This window comes from Myotis daubentonii, chromosome 11 (genome assembly GCF_963259705.1).
Source record: "Myotis daubentonii chromosome 11, mMyoDau2.1, whole genome shotgun sequence".
NCBI classification, from domain to species: domain Eukaryota; kingdom Metazoa; phylum Chordata; class Mammalia; order Chiroptera; family Vespertilionidae; genus Myotis; species Myotis daubentonii.
In genome coordinates this window covers 1,613,217-1,630,073 of record NC_081850.1, presented here as the reverse complement: position 1 = coordinate 1,630,073, position 16,857 = coordinate 1,613,217, and the positions used below count along the sequence as shown (strand labels likewise).

The 16,857-nt window shown below is 43.5% G+C and overlaps 1 protein-coding gene across 3 annotated transcripts in view; it reads left to right on the top strand.

The window, feature by feature from the left end:
* IARS1 (isoleucyl-tRNA synthetase 1) overlaps window positions 1-16,857 on the top strand; it is a 105,172-nt gene that overhangs the window by 33,671 nt on the left and 54,644 nt on the right. For all 3 annotated transcript variants that reach the window (XM_059656267.1, XM_059656269.1, XM_059656268.1), the window contains 6 exons: window positions 4,209-4,304; window positions 9,997-10,119; window positions 10,635-10,726; window positions 12,875-12,973; window positions 14,712-14,838; window positions 16,435-16,508. In XM_059656267.1, the coding sequence (XP_059512250.1) occupies window positions 4,209-4,304; window positions 9,997-10,119; window positions 10,635-10,726; window positions 12,875-12,973; window positions 14,712-14,838; window positions 16,435-16,508 (611 nt within the window). The remainder of the gene's footprint in view (window positions 1-4,208; window positions 4,305-9,996; window positions 10,120-10,634; window positions 10,727-12,874; window positions 12,974-14,711; window positions 14,839-16,434; window positions 16,509-16,857) is intronic.

Below are 16,857 nucleotides of genomic sequence, written 5' to 3'. Positions count from 1 at the left end.
CTCCCTAACTTCAGGGGAAAATCCCTACCTGGGGATTCAACCTTTCTCGGAGAGGTGACCTTGGTTAAAACACAGCGCCAAGAAGGTGAGCAAACATACTAAGAACCGTATGCCATATATGCCAGGTCCCTTGAAACAGCAAGGATGGACCGGCTCCCGGCATTCCTTGAGGGCTTCCCCGTGTTTTTGTCTCCTAACTAGGGGCCTTTTCCTCATTCCTTGTTGCTGCTGGTGGTTATCCCTACGCTTTGCCTGGTCTGGTCCCTTCCTGTGAGCCTGTAGTTTTGTTTGCCAACACATTCCTTGCCGGGTGCTCTCCACTAGGCATGAGGCAGACCTGCTTCCTAGTCACATCCCCTAACATATCTTTTGCCTCAAACTGCTGTGCTTCCCCCCCCCCCCCCGCCCCCTTTCTGCCTTCCTTTTCATTACATTCTCTTTTTAAAATTGGCTTCACCTTTCTGAAATGGCCTGTATGCTCGAATATAACCTACTCGTCAAGGCTGAACATGGATGCCATCTGCAAAACAATGTTTTCTGAAGTGTCTCTTGGTTGTGTTCCTTGGAATAATGCCATTATTGCATCCTTTTCTCACGTATCTTAACATATTTCATGTGTTTTTGTCTTAAAACTCTTCCATTAGGTCAATGACTTCTCAACTTTCTGAATTACAGGCCCTATTGAGAGCCCGCGGAAAGCTGAGCCCTCTCAGAAAATGCACATGGACACTCTAGATAGGAGTTCTGGGTTAAGTCAGCAGAGTACGCTCTCAGTACACAGATGATAAATAAGACCTGTCCGATTCACTCAGTTAGCTTCCTGACATTTCTGGGACCTCCTGTGAATTTTAGACAAAAGCTGCAAATTCCTTGAATTAGGACAGAATCACTTGTTATGTATCTAAAATACACATGCTCTGACCTCACTGGTTTCGCTCAGTGGATAGAGCATCAGCCTGCGGACTCAAGGGTCCCAGGTTCAATTCCGGTCAAGGGCATGTACCTGGGTTGTGGGCACATCCCCAGTAGGGAGTGTGCAGGAGGCAGCTGATCAATGTTTCTCTCATCAATGTTTCTAACTCTCTATCTCTCTCCCTTCCTCTCAGTAAAAAATCAATAAAATATATTTTTTAAAAAATTAAAATAAAATACACATGCTCTGAAATATTAAATGGGAGCTGTGAGAGTATGTGGGGGCAGCATTCCCAGTGCTCTGTGCTGACTGCTGGCCAGCCTCAGCGGGCCTTGATCCAGAGAGATGGGAATGCAGTGAGGGGTTTCTTGGTATCTAATCTAATAAAAAAGAAACATGGTAATTGGCGTACGACCGCTACCCTTCCCATTGGCTAATCAGGGAGATATGCAAATTAACTGTCAGCCAAGTTGGCGGCCGGCAGCCAGGCAGCTTGAAACTACCATGAGGCTTGCTTGCTTCAGTGACGGAGGAAACCAGCGTTCCCCGCCTGCCTTGCAGGCCTCTGAGCCTGCAGTTTAAAAAACATTGTAACGAATATAGAAGGTAAACAAAACCCCAGAAACCAGCTTTCAGCGAGCGGGGATCTCAGAGCTGGACTCAGAGCTGGAGTTATACATTGTTTAGAACCGAAACAAACCAGATACCTACTTTCAGCAGCGGAGGCCTAAGAGCTGGAGCCTCAGAGCTAAAGCTGGCCCAGAATTTAAAAACAGAAAAAAAGGAGTGGTTGGGAGCTTCCGTCACCCGCCAGCCTGAAAACAGCCCCTCACCCAGACTGGCCAGGCACCCCAGTGGGGACCCCTACCCTGAAGGGTGTGTGACCAGCTACAAACAGCCATCATCCCCTCACCCAGGCTGGCCAGGCACCCCAGTGGGGACCCCCACCCTGATCCAGGACACCCTTCAGGGCAAACCAGCCGGCCCCACCCATGCACCAGGCCTCTACCCTATATAGTAAAAGGGTAATATGCCTCCCAGCACCGGGATCAGCGTGACGGGGCAGCACCCAAACCCCCTGTTTGCCCTGTGGCTCTGTTCGTGACAGGGGAGCTCCCCAACCTCTGATCGCCCTGCGGCTCTGTGTGTGACAGGGTGCTGCGCCCCAACCCCCTGATCGGCCCTGCTCTGTGTGTGACAGGGGGCGGTGCCCCAACTGCCCTATTGGCCCTACTCTCTGAGTGACCGGGGGTGGCATCGCAACCTCCCAATCCGCCCTGCTCTGTGCATGACGGTGCGGCGCCCCAACTCCCTAATCGGCCCTGCTCTGAGCCCTACCAGGGGCTGCACCTAGGGATTGGGCCTGCCCTCTGCCACCCGGGAGCAGGCCTAAGCCAGCAGGTCGTTATCTCCCGAGGGGTCCCAGACTGCGAGAGGGCACAGGCCAGGCTGAGGGGCCCCCCCTTCCCCCCGAGTGCACAAATTTTTGTGCACCGGGCTTCTAGTACAGTTATAAGTAGCAAAATACCTTTGTGTTCCCTATTCTTATATCTGATTCTGAGGACACCCATGTCCTCTCCATGTTTAAATCATTGAAGACACACCTCTCAGTACCTGTCAGACGACACCATAAACATTTTCAGGTGAGTTAGGTTACAGCAATTGAAAGTCTATAGTTATTTGTCATGTTTATTTTTAAGCAAGTGCCAACAGTTGAAGAGCTGTGATGCCCTTGTGCTGTATTTTGAACCAGAAGGCTTTGTTTCAGGTCCCAGCTTCATCATTGCTGGTGTGTGATTAGGCAGACCATTTCATCAACTTTGTTCTGGGTTCAACGTGAAATACAAATGGAACCAGAATATTTTTTTAAATATATTTTATTGATTTTTTTATAGAGAGGAAGGGAGAGGGAGAGGGATAGAGAGTTAGAAACATCGATGAGAGAGAAACATCGATTCAGCTGCCTCTTGCACACCCCCTACTGGGGTTTGCCCGCAACCCAGGTACATGCCCTTGACCGGAATCGAATCTGGGACCCTTCAGTCCGCAGGCCGACGTTCTATGCGCTGATCCAAACCAGCTAGGGCACAACCAGAATATTTTTAAAACATGGAAATACTAATACATTTTCATAGCAGTGTAGGTTTAATTGTGAAAATCATTTCTGAACGTACTTTTTGCAAACGCAGAAAGGTAAGAAAGCAAAGGGGTTTTAGTTGGGCTAAAACAAAGGGCTTCTGAAAAGAAATACTAAGAGATGAAGGTAGAAAAAGTAAGTCTGTAGCTTTTTATGTACTAACCTAACTTTATTGTTACAAATGAAGTCAAATTGGAAACATTTCCCCTCTGAGGGTAGAATGTCTGCAAATAGAACATAGAACTTGTAGCTCTATACCCCCCCCCCCCCCTTCTTTCAACGTTTGCCTTTTACTGTTGAATAAGTTGAGCTGGACTGGGAGGAGAAAGAGAAGCAAAGTGTATGCAGTGATTGAAAATACAGTTGACCCTTCAATAAGGCCCCGGTTCACTTATACATGTATTTTATTTAACCAGCCATTAATAGATAACAATTTTTGCATTCCCAACTGCAAATTGAAAATACAGTTTTCAATTTATGGCTGGTTGAATTCAAGGATGGGAAGGGCCAACTGTAGCATCAAAAGTTACACTTAGTTTTCCCCTGTATGGGGATTGGTGCACCTAAGCCCTGCATTGTTCAAGGGTTAACTATGTACCAGGATGGGAATAATTTGAGGAGTATGTTTCCTGAGACTGATAAACAGCATGCTGCGGGGAGGGGTTCAGTCCAGGAGAAATAATGAAAAGCCCCAGTTTTTGCACTAAAAAAGTTGGACATTTTTTTCTGCCACTTCAGATAATTATTAGGGATGAAATTATTCATGTGATGTATAGAATTAGCATGTTTCTTTCCAGTATGAATTATTGCCATTTCCATCCCTGAAAATAATTGCATTTTAAAAGTTTTTCGGGCCGAAACCGGTTTGGCTCAGTGGATAGAGCTTCGGCCTGCGGACTGAAAGGTCCCAGGTTCGATTCCGGTCAAGGACATGTACCTGGGTTGCGGGCACATCCCCAGTAGGAGATGTGCAGGAGGCAGCTGATCGATGTTTCTCTCCCATCGATGTTTCTAACCTAACTATCTCTTTCCCTTCCTCTCTGTAAAAAATCAATAAAATATATTTAAAAAAAAAAGTTTTTCGGGCTCTAAAAATGGTTATCATATTATGACCTGGTATTGTTTGATCATTTAATCTTGTCATCATTTCTTTTCCAGTGGAAAGAACATGGCGCTTTTACAGTGCTTGTCGACAATTATGTGAGGGAGGAAGAAGGCACTGGGGTGGTACATCAAGCTCCTTACTTCGGTGCTGTGAGTAGTATATATCTCACCAATGTTATAAGAAAGAAATGTCAGTGGCCACTAAGTTGTTGTTGTCTTGTGTATGTGTGTTTGCCTGTGTGCATGCATTTTTTGTGTTGGTTACCACTGTTGGATAACCACCAGTCAACCTCTTTTCAAGCTTATAAAACTTGTATCTGCAATGTCTTTTCACCCTGAGCTGATTTCTTAAAATGATGGGCTAAGGACATTTGGTCTTCAAAGGCATGCTGTGTTTTGATTCATATTTGATTTACATGACACTTTGCTCCTTTTTTCTTTTTTTAAAATATATTTTATTGATTCTTTACAAAGGGGAAGAGAGAGGGATAGAGAGTTAGAAATACTGATGAGAGAGAAACATCGATCAGTTGCCTCCTGCACACTCTTCACTGGGTATGTGCCTGCAACCAAGGTACATGCCCTTGACCGGAATCGAACCTGGGACCCCTGAGTCCTCAGGCCGACGCTCTATCCACTGAGCAAAACCGGCCAGGGTGACACTTTGCTCTTTATGAAGTGCAGTTCTGTGAGTTTTGATGAGGGCATGCAGTCACACAGTTACTTGATAAATCAAGGTTCCCATCACGACTGCAGTGCTGTTCGCTAAATACTGCACGTTCAGAAGGGAGAATTCGACCTCTCTTTTCAAGGTGGGAGAGTGTGCTGAATTTTAAATTTTGTCCAAAGTAATTTTTCTGAAACTGTAATCCTTTTTTCTTTAATTTTCTTTTCCTTTTTTTTTCTTTCCTTTTATTTCTTCTTTTTTTAAAATGTAATTCTTTTAATGTAATTTGTATATGACTAAAAGAGTATAGGGATTAAGGGCACGTGTTTTAGAGCAAACCAGAACTCACATTAAGTCAAAGCTCTGCAATAAATTAGTTGACCTTTCTAGAGTTTCTTTACCTTTCCTGTAACAGGGTGTACCTGCCTGTCTGGAGACCTGGAAGGATTAAGTGGAATCTCTCTATAGAGAGTGTTTCTATAGTTTGTGATGCTCAAAGAGTACACTCTCACTGCTGCGGGTGCCGCATGTACTGGGCCCTACAGACTCCTCTCAGCTTGATCATTTGTCAGTGATAGGGGTGAGAAAAGTAAAGATAATAAGTCCTTATGTTTACATCATCCAGCTATATTATCAACATTTTGGGAATTCTGTTTTATCTATTTAATCCCTCACCTTCCCTCATGCTTTTAATTTGACTGGACAGTTTTGGAGCAGATCCTAAATATCTGTACACATCTCTGATTGATAAGAAATTTTATTTTTCTATATTTATTTATTTAAACCCCACCCAAAGACATGTTTTTATTGATTTTTAGAGAGAGGGGAAGGGGGGAAACATTGATGTGAGAGAGAACAACAGCTCGATTGCCTCCTGTATACATCCTGATTGGGATTTGAACCTACAACCTTTGGTATACACTCCAACCAACTGAGTCACCTGGCCAGCACAAGGCATTTTATTTTTATTAAAACCGCCATGCTAATGTTGAACCCAATAAAATGAATGATTTTTTAATATTACCTAGAACCTGTTCACTACTCAAATTGGGTGGGAGCTCTATTCATCTCCTGCCCCAACCACACCAAAATTACAGCTAAACTTCAGAACCACCTGAAGTCTGGCTGGATGGGAGTCCTACAACTAGAGTAGAAGCTGCACCCATGGTCCCTTCCCCATGTGGCAGGTAAAAATTGGGAAGGCTCTCTCATCTGCAGAGGTCCCCACCTCAGGAGTTCTCAACCCCTCACCAGACCTCCCAGCCTCATAACTTCTGGCTGTGAAAACCAGCTGGAATTAAGGGAGGCTAAGGCAGCTAGACCCCCACCTATTACTCTTAAAGGGCCCATGCATGGACTTAGTCAGCCTCATTCTCTGTGATCTCCAGCACTGGGGCAGCAGTTTGAAAGACAGCAGAAACAAATGGGTCTGTCATCGGGGTGAGAGCTGTGGGGGCAGCTTTTTTCAAGACAGAGGTGCAGGCTGAGGCCAGTGTTCCTCTGATGAACCCTCCCGGCACAGAGCCTTGCAGCAGCATCTCTGAGACTCTTTCTCAGCCTGGCTATCACTGTTTCCCCAGGCCCCAGACCTGGTGATTGTCCAGGCCTACCCAAGTGGTTTCCAGTGGCTTATTCATACCAAAAGCCTATGTTGGCTCATGCTTAAGAATTCCCTAAAGTCTCTCAAAGCAGCATCTGACCTCAGTGTGCCCCATGCCTCTCACGAAGTGGCCCCAAGCCCCGGCACTAGCAGTAGTCGGCCTTGGTTTCCAGCAGCTTGACTTCACCTGGGCACGTCTAAGCCCAGCACAAGTAGCAGCCAACTGCAGATAACCTTGTAGCTCATACTGGATGGTCCCAGGCAGAACACAGGCAGTGGCTGACCTTGGCCTGTACCTCCTGGGAAGCCCCAGAGCCAGCACACCCAATGGACACCTTCAGACTCCGTCAAAGCAACACCACCCAACCACCTCCACAAGCAACACACTCAAGGGGTAGACTCAGCAGACACCAGAGCCCCATTGAAGTCCTGCTCTTTGGGGTGGTATCCTACACAGCTGATCCTACAGTAATTGGAGGTTATTGTTCTGTGGTCACAGCCAGTCTTTGCAGCTGATCAGCCTGGGGATAAATCCCTCCCATTGACATGCCAACAGCAAGCAAGGCCCAATTATAAGGGGATGGTGGCACAGCCCCACAGCAGGGGCAGGATATACCTCAAGGGCCCAGCCTGTGTGATATGGGAAGCTGTGTTGCTGGATCCTGCAGAACCCCTACTACATGAGGCCACTTTGCCAAGCTTGAGAGACATAGCAGCTCTATTTAACATATAGAAACAAACACAGGGAGATAGCCAAAAAAAAAAAAAGGAGACAAACATGTCCCAAAGGAAAGAGCATAACAAAACTTCAGAAAAAGAAGTGACAAACAATCTATATATAAGGATGCTCAGTGAACTTAGTAAGAACCTCATCAGCATAAGAAAGGACCAGTCAGAAGATGAGACGAACTGAAATGTAGAATAAGTAACAGGATCAACAATAAAGTCGATGAATCCCAGAATCAAATCAGTGATTTGGAATAGAAGGAAGCAAAAAACTTCCAATCAGAACAGCAAAAAGAAAAAAATATAAAATTATGAAGATAGTGTAAGGAGAGTTGGACAACTTCAAGTGTATCAATGTTTGCTTCGTGGGGGTGCCGGAAGGAGAGAGAGCAAGAAATTGAAAACTTATTAAAAAAAAAAAAATGACAGGAAACTTCCCTAATCTGGTGAAGGAAGTGCAGTCTCAGACAAGATGAATACAAGAGGCCCACACCAAGACTCACATAATTAAAACACAAAAGGTCAAAGACAGAATCTGAAAAGCAGCAAGAGAAAAGCAGTCAGTTAACTACAAGGGAGCTCTCACAGGACTGTCATCTGATTTCTCTGCAGAAACTTTGCAGGCCAGAGGGAGTGGCAAGAAATATTCAAAGTGATGAATAGCAAGAACCTACAACCAAGATTACTCTACCCAGCAAAGCTATCATTTACAGTTAAAGAACAGATAAAAGAGCTTCATAGACCAAAAAAAGCTGAAGGAGTTCATCACAACGAAACCAGTATTACATGAAATATTAAAGGGTCTTTAAGAAAATGAAGGAAGTAAAAGAAAAAACTATGAACAATAAAATGGCAATAAATCCATATCAACAATTGAATCTAAAAATCCCAACAGGCAGAACAGAAACAGTCTTATAAACAGAGAACATTTTGTTGATTGCCAGATGGGAGAGGGTCCTCCCATGGACCAAGAGGTCCCGGGTTCGATTCCTAGTCGGGGCACAGCCCGAATTGCAAGCTTGATCCTGTGTTGGGCGTGCAGGAGGAAGCTGATCGATGTGTCTCTCTCATTGATGTTTCTGTCTCTCCCTCTCCCTTTCTCTCTGAAATCAATAAAAAAAATTTTTAAAAAATGTACAGATTGTTCATTACAGAATAGTCCTGGGCGTGTAAAGTACATCATAGGGAATATGTAGTCCATATACTTCCCCTGTATGGTGTCAGACGGGTGGGAGATTTGTCAGGACTTAGCTATGTAATGTCTCATCACTGAGGGGTGCACCTGCTATTAATATAATAATTTACATTAACTGTACACGACTATTTGTCATTTCCTGTAGTAATACTGTACCTTATATATCTGCCCTGAATGCCTGGCAGATTAATGTTATAGAAGATCAGATCTCTGAACTACAGCCTCTAAACGCCATTTGGTAGAGATCCTCTGAGAGCCCTCCCTTGTGGCAGTTTGCCAGGTGAGACACTATGTGGCCTCTGCGGAGTCATACTTCTGAGTGACCGTGACCTGTCTTTCTGGCTCCATTCGGGAATGCTGCTCTCAGCTAGTGGATGGGGCTCTACTAAATATTTCAAATTGCCGGGCTTCTGGGCTTCCTTTATTGGCAAGTACCCACATGTTTCATCCCTAGGGAACCCCTCAGAACACAGGGCCAGGTGGGAACACACTGGCTTTCCATCTTGTTTTGGATTCAAACAGAATATGGTTTCTCCATCTAACCCTAAGACAACCCTTTTTAGGTTTGGGCAACATAACATAATAAAGACTGGAATCTGGAGCCAGGCTGTTTGGTTTTGAACGGGAGCATTGCTACAGCTTCCTCGTCTGTTCAGTGTAGACAGTTGCTGGTGTTTTAAGGGGAACACCTGGTTCAACTGCACCAGTCAGCCCTCTTCACAGTGGTGAAACTTAAACGAGCTAAGTAGTAAAATGTCAGAGCGCTGTGTGATCCAGCGTTATATAAAAGTTTGCTCGAATTCACACTGCTCAAAATGTATTCCTGAAGCATTGTGGGTAATCTAGGTGAGCAATGCTCAGTGTTGTGATCTCTCAGTTACCCCTCGACAGGGTGCAAATCCATATACATACCAAGTATCATGCAGGACTAAATAGGTCATGCCTTACACCTGTAGGTGCTTCTGTTTTGGTGATAACATGTATGTGCATACATATTGGTGTTATAAGTCAAGTTTAATTAGTTTTAATATACTTACTAGAGGCCCATTGCAGGAAGATTCCTGCAAGAATAGGGCTTCGCTCCCGTCTCTGCCGTTCCTACTCCACCCGTCTCTGCTGCTTCTCTCCCGCCTGTCCCTGCTACCTCGGCTCCGTTGCTTGGCTTCCTTCTACGGTGTCTTCAGTCTTCGCTCCCAGCCGGTATTTGCAAATTAGCCGCCATCTTTTTTGGTGGTTAATTTGCATGTTGCTCTCATTAGCCAGTGGTGGGTGTTGCGAAGGTACGGTCAGTTTGCATCGTTGTCTGTTATTAGATAGGATATCATCTCACTTAGTGGATAGATACTCTCATATATGTAGGGGTCTGTGAAATAATGTCTGGTTAGACTAGGCTAGATGTTAATCCTCCGCAACTATAATGCTCTGTTAATCTCTGTGCAGTCTTTGAGTTAACTTTAGTTGAGAGGATAATTGCAGTTGATTAGAGGTATGTATGAGAATACAGAAAATTATTCCTGTAAACCTCCCTCATACTGGGCTCTGACTGGTGACTCATGAAGCAACTTTGTGACCTTGGGGTAGTCATTGCTGATTGAAAACTGCACTACCTCCTCATACACTTGAACTGTTTTATTCTTCTCTCGTTTCGCCCCAGGATGACTATCGGGTCTGTATGGACTTCAACATCATTCAGAAAGATTCTGTCCCTGTGTGCCCTGTGGATGCTTCAGGCTGTTTCACAGCGGAAGCGACAGATTTCATGGGACAGTATGTGAAGGTCTGTGACTGTAAGGCATAGAAAGGTCTCGGTTTCATCGGACTGTTTTTATTCATCAGTTTTTATCAAAAAGCTTCCACATCTTGGATTGTGTTTTTTTTTAGGAAGCTGCTTCTGTTTTGTTTTGCTTCAGTGCATAAAATCAGTACAGGTAGAAGGATATTATCAGCTGCATTCGAGCATCTAGTATCTTTAGAGGAAGCAGGCTGTTATTTAAAGCAGTTGGGAAAAATGGGCTCTGTCTTGTGACTCATGAAGCAACGTTGTGACCTTGGGGTAGTCATTGCTGATTGAAAACTGCACTCCCTTAATGATATGGCATGTATTTTAAAAGTGTGTGCAGTTACATGGTGGCTAAAGTATAGATGTATTATTTATATAATATATTTGTTATTTGTGCCTTTTACTCATAGTAAAGGTATCCAAATACCAGATTTTAGTTATAAATACTCAATTATATTATGTTACTAAATAGTGGAGGATATTTCAGTAGCTACATTTTAATTTTTTAACAGGATGCTGACAAAAATATCATCAGGATGCTGAAGGAACAAGGCCGACTTCTTGTTGCCAGCACCTTCACTCATAGCTACCCTTTCTGCTGGAGGTGAGGAGGGGACTGTTTTAGCCAGAGCTTTTGATTTGTGCGTACACTTATGTTTGTGCCACTCCACCAGTTTGTGGTGTCTATCTCATTTGTATTCTTTAGAGCTTGTGTTTGGATACTGCCTTCTTGCTCCCAGGAGAATGTTATAAATGCATACAGTTATTTCTTTTCTCAGGAGTTGTGTTAGAAATACAGACACAGACAAGAAAGAAAACCTATTTCTTCCCTACTTGTTTCTTGTTTTTTTTGTTTGTTTTTAAAATACATTTTTATGTATTTCAGAGAGGAAGGAAGAGAGAGAGGGAGAGAGATATAGGAACATTGATGATGAGAGAGAATCATTGATTGGCTGCCTCCTGCACACCACACCCTGGGGATTGAGCATGTGCCCTGACTGGGAATCGAACTGTGACCTCCTGGTTCATAGGTCGACACTCAACCACTGAGCCATGCTGACCGGGTCCTACTTATTTATCTTGTGATCTTCTTTACAACTTATATAAAACACTTCACTCTGACATTTTTCAGTCCCCAGTATTGTGAATGTTTTTCCCCAGACCAAGCAATTCATTTCTCTGTGACACCAGCTGGGTGTCCTACAATTTAATTCAATTCAACAGCATCTACCTAGAGCAGGGGTTCTCAACCTGTGGGTCGCGACCCCTTTGGGGGTCGAACGACCCTTTCACAGGGGTTGCCTAAGACCATCGGAAAACACATATATAATTACATATTGTTTTTTGTGATTAATCACTATGCTTTAATTATGTTCAATTTGTAACAATGAAAATATATCCTGCATATCAGATATTTACATTACGATTCATAACAGTAGCAAAATTACAGTTATAAAGTAGCAACGAAAATAATTTTATGGTTGGAGGTCACCACAACATGAGGAGCTGTGTTAAAGGGTCGCGGCATTAGGAAGGTTGAGAACCACTGACCTAGAGGCATTATCAGGTCCCAAAGATTAATCCCTGATATACGGACTGGCTTTAGTTCAGAGGTTCCACCTAATCCCTCCATGGATGGGTTCAGTTAATTTGCTAGTCAGGCTCAGAATTCCAGGAAACACATTTATTGAAGGATGCAGGTGAACAGCCTAATGGAGAGGTCTGGGCGGGTCCTGTGAGCATTATCATGTGTCCCATGGAGTTGGGGTGTGTCACCCTCCCATGGATGCATTTATCAACCTGAAAACCATTCAACCCCCGTACTTTTAAGATTTTAGGCTTCACCACAAAGTCATGATCAACCATTAGCTCTCTTGTCAGCCCTTCTCCCTTCTCAGGAGGATGGAGACAGGGCTGGAATTCCAAGCTATCATGGCTTCATCTTTCCAGTGACCAGCCCCCATCCAAGGGCCCACACAGAAGCACCTCATTAGAAGAAAAGACACTCTTGTCACCCAGAAAATTAGAAGGGTTTCAGGAGTTCTTTGCCAGGTTCCAGGGGCAAAGACATATGTGCATATTTTCTATCATCTTACAGGGACAAGTATCTTCTGTGTTGGGGGTCACATTTCTTTAGAATGAGATACATCTCTAAAATTTTCTAATGGAATTAAGTGAGATGTATGTGATAATAAGTTTTAATACAAGATTATAAAGATTTGGGTGAAATGGAATCTTCCGTGGGTTAGGGTTAGGTTTAGGGTTAGGGTTATGGTTAGGGTTAGGGTTAATGTTATGTTCTCAGGCCTCATTTTTGCTGAGTGTGATACTGTTTTTTCAATGTTTTTATTAATTTGAGAGAGGAAGGGAGAGAGCTAGAAACATTGATGAGAGAAACAATCAGTTGCGCCTGTAGGCTCCACGAGGGATGAAGCCCAAAACCAGGAATTGAATTTGTGACCTCTTAATACATGGATTGATGCTCAACCACTGAACCACACAAGCTGAGTGAATGTGATATCTTTCCTGGACAGCTGTCACACAACAGGAGAACTCTATATTTTTTCTTGTATTCTTTTACTAGCTTGCCTTTCTTGGGTTTGTGGAGGGTGGTGACCAATACTGAGGATGTAGACATTACTTTTGCAGAAGGCCAAGTAGGTGGTGGTGACATAAGTGAGACACTAAAGGTGGTTGTCCTGGGTGCCTGCACACCTTCTGACCAGCCACACCTCCATTTCTGCTTTCCTAGATCAGATACGCCCCTCATTTACAAAGCGGTGCCCAGCTGGTTTGTGCGGGTTGAGCACATGGTGGACCAGCTGATGAGGAACAATGACCTGTGTTACTGGTGAGCAGTAAGATGTGTGTCTTCAGAATGTTCTTTGTCATGCAGTTAGTAAGTATTGGTTTACACTCCCCCAAATCAATAATTTTAATAGCCATCATTTATTATATATTGTAGTAACATCTATTTTTATTTCTTTTTAGGAACACAAAACAATTTAAATAAGATATAACAAAGTACCATTTTTTTATTATAAGGCATATAGAGTATTTTTACTTTTTTTAAAAAAAGCCAAATGGAAATGAGAAACTGCTGTTTATTCATTTTAGAGAATGGGATGACTGAAAAACATCTGGCTGTACTCTCATTGTTCATTAGCCGTAAATAATAGTCATTTTCAGGGTAAACATTTGTTTTTGGATATATATCCACAAAAGCCATTTATGATGACAGTTGGCCCTTAAAAAACACTGGAGTTGGCGGCACGAATCTCTGCCTCGTCAAAAATCCATGTGTAACAGCCGGCTCTCCACATCTGTGATTTCCCAGCCTTGGCGTTGACCCTAAACAACCCGGGTTTGAACTGCATGGGTCACGTGAGAAAATTGGCATATAATTGGACTCCTGCTGTTCAAACACATGTTCAAGGATCAGCTGTACTACTTTTGATAGTTTTTGAGTTCCCAGACTGTGATGGTCTTGTTCAGGATAGCTGCACTGAGGGGACAAAAGCTCTTAGCTAATATCCAGTCATTAAAAAAAGTGTTACTCAACTGTTACAAAAATGAAGTAAGACTGGATCTATGTATAGCAAAAGTATGTTTTTCACTGAGAGTTTGGAGGGTAATCACTATTTTTTTACTCCCCATAAGAACTTAAAGACTGCATTTGATTTTGGAAGAATGGGGAGCATTTCAGGGTAGTTAAAGGAAGTGGCTATAGCTTTCTTTCTTTTTTTTCCAACGAAGTGACTCTGATTTCTCAAGTAAAAGCTGTTCTTTCATTTTTATACCTCGAACGCTCTTTAGTTCTCCTAATGTGTGATTTGCTAGGTATGGAATATTCGTAGTCCGGGTGTCCTGTGGGAGGTGCCAGCCTATAAACTGCCATCTATGATACAGGATTAGGGGACCCTATTGGTCTTAAACTTGTTAAGTTTTTCTGCAAAGCTGAACCTCAAAGGATAGGTGCCATTTATCAATCTGAGACAATAAAAATTTGGGGGAGGAGTTGCTGATGGGAGTTCTGCCAGGTGAAGGTTATCACAGAGGAGGCATAGTACTAGCGAAGGCATTGAGGTGAGAAGAACATTTAAGGAACTTGCCTCATTGCTGGAGCCTAATGTACAATGTGCAGGTGAGCCTGGGGAGGCATCTACCAGCCAGCTACCAATACCCTACCTGTTCGGACTCTTATTTTCTAGGTGATTGGTTCCCACGCCAGTGAGTTACAATTAAATAAAGCGCTGTTGTGTGGGTGATCCAGAAACTAAATAGGAGCGGGGCCAGGCTAGCTAGCACGTGGTGACTGTTCAGAGGCCTGTGGCCGTCCCCCAGGGGAGGCCACGGGAGGGAAGCCTGGGTGCGGTGATGTTTTCTACTAAAGAGCCATTTTCACTGGGATGAATTCACAGCAGGTGCTGCCACTGTGGGCCATCTGGTGCTGCCCATGCAGAAAACCACCTCTCAGGAGTGTGCTCAGCGTTTCCAGGGAGTCTGGTCCACAAAGCCTATGCAGGTGCCCTTCCCAGATTTACTCAGTAATGTTCTCGGGTGATCTGGTGTCTGATCTACTCATCCAGGGTCCCGGAGTTTGTGAGAGAAAAGCGTTTTGGAAATTGGCTGAAAGATGCACGAGACTGGGCAATTTCCAGAAACAGATACTGGGGCACCCCCATCCCGCTGTGGGTCAGCGAGGACTTCGAGGAGGTGAGGCTGTGGCGCTTTCATGTGTTGATTTTTATTGAGGCCCTTTGTTCATTCGTTCCATCTGAACATGAGGTAGAAGAATATGGCTTCTTCCTTTTCTTTCTTTGCCCCTTATTTCATCTTTTTCTCATTCCTTCCTATAATAATGACATAAATAAGAATGTTTTTAGAGCTTTAACTTTATTTTGACTCTAATGCAATTTGTAACAATTTCCCTTTGTGTAAAAGTGAATGTAATTTCCATTTTTCTCAGGGAAGCCACACAGTAAGTTGTTTTTGTTGCTCATATCTCTGTTTCTTCTTGTGAGTTATTTATGAACAGAACAGATACTCTGCACTAAGTCATAGCATGTTAAGTCCAACTTATAGTGACGGAATAGGAAGATTGAAAAAAAATTACCCAAGCATTCCAGACCTTTAATCTACAAAACCAAGTGATTGTATATGAGTTTAGGTCTATGTAAATGTTATATGTAGGACTTCAGATGTATTCCCTTGATGGGGCTTTCTGTCCATCACTGAAAGCTGAGAGCATTAGAGCCGTCATGAGCCACAGCAGCCCAGGGACCTCAGTAAATTTCCAGTGTGGCTGAATCAAGGCTTTTCAGGACCAGTTAGGAAGGACGAGGAAAGAGACCAGGGTGCCTCCAGGTGGCGGAGAAGCCCCAGCAGCCCTGTCAGATGGCTTCCTTTGGGAGCGCCTCAGTGGGCCCCTCTCAGCCTCCTTACCCGGACATAATTCTGACATCTTGCAGTAGGACTACTTTGACTCTGCACAGTAATTTAGTTCTAGCTTTCACTTCAGAAGATTCCAGCTTAAAGAATCAAATTCAAGTGCCAGGAAGAAAATAAGATGCCTTAGCTTAGAGTAATAGTCTAGGCCAGGGGTGGGCAACCCCTGGCACGTGTGCCAAACATGGCACGCCAGTAACATTTGCTGGCACGCGAAACCCTCTCTTATAGTCTTCCATTTACAATTTTTTTCTTAATATCGACTTTTTTATTTTTCAGATAAATTCAGTGTAGGTGCATCTTAGATAAATAATTTTACATAACATGTATACATTAAAAAATAAATGTATTTTTCATCATATACTGTGTTTTTGTCACTCGAATGAATTTTATTATTTCTTCAAGATTCTTCACATACGTACACCTTAAGAGATATCAAGTAGGCATAACACGTTCTCAACAAATTAGGGTTGGCACACAGAAGAATTTTGAGTCAGAGATTTTGCTAGTTTTGGCACGCACTCACAAAAAGGTTGCCCACCCCCGATGTAGGCATTTCACTTCTGCTGGTCATTTTTGCAGATTTGGACACAGTAAACCCTCAAAAAATGCTTGTTGAGATGATGGCTGTGAATGTTGAAAATCTCCATGTAGAGAGAGCCTCCTCTGATATGGGGTCGGTAGCAAGGAAGGGAAGTCTGCTCACTTCTTCAGAGAGTGACCTGTCTTTCCTGAGGGTTAGCCATTTTGGTGGTAAATGTCCTTAAGATCAGAGGCCTCTAAAACTAAATAGGAATGTTACAGAAATAAACCCTGTGATCTTTGCCTCTGCAGCACTCCTGCTTTTTAATTTTGTTTTGACAGATAGTATGCATTGGGTCAATGGCAGAACTTGAAGAACTGTCAGGAACAAAGGTCTCAGATCTCCACAGAGAGAGGTCAGTTTCTAAGTGTGTGATTCATGTCAGTTCTGTCATTCAGAGCTTTGGCTTAGCCCAGTGGTCAGCAAACTCATTAGTCAGCAGAGCCAATTATCAACAGGACAACGAGTGAAATTTCTTTTGAGAGCCAAATTTTTTAAACTTAAACTATCTAGGTAGGTACATTGTTATTAACTTAATTAGGGTCCTCCTAAGCTGGCCTTTGCTAAAAAACGTCCTCAATCTGATTGAGGTACGTTCGCTGAGGTTGACCCCTTCCAACTCTCCCAGCCACACTCGTCTTGTATACTTGTTTCGTCTATCTCCTTTCTGAAAACCGACTTCTGTGCATGGGCCACGAAGTTTC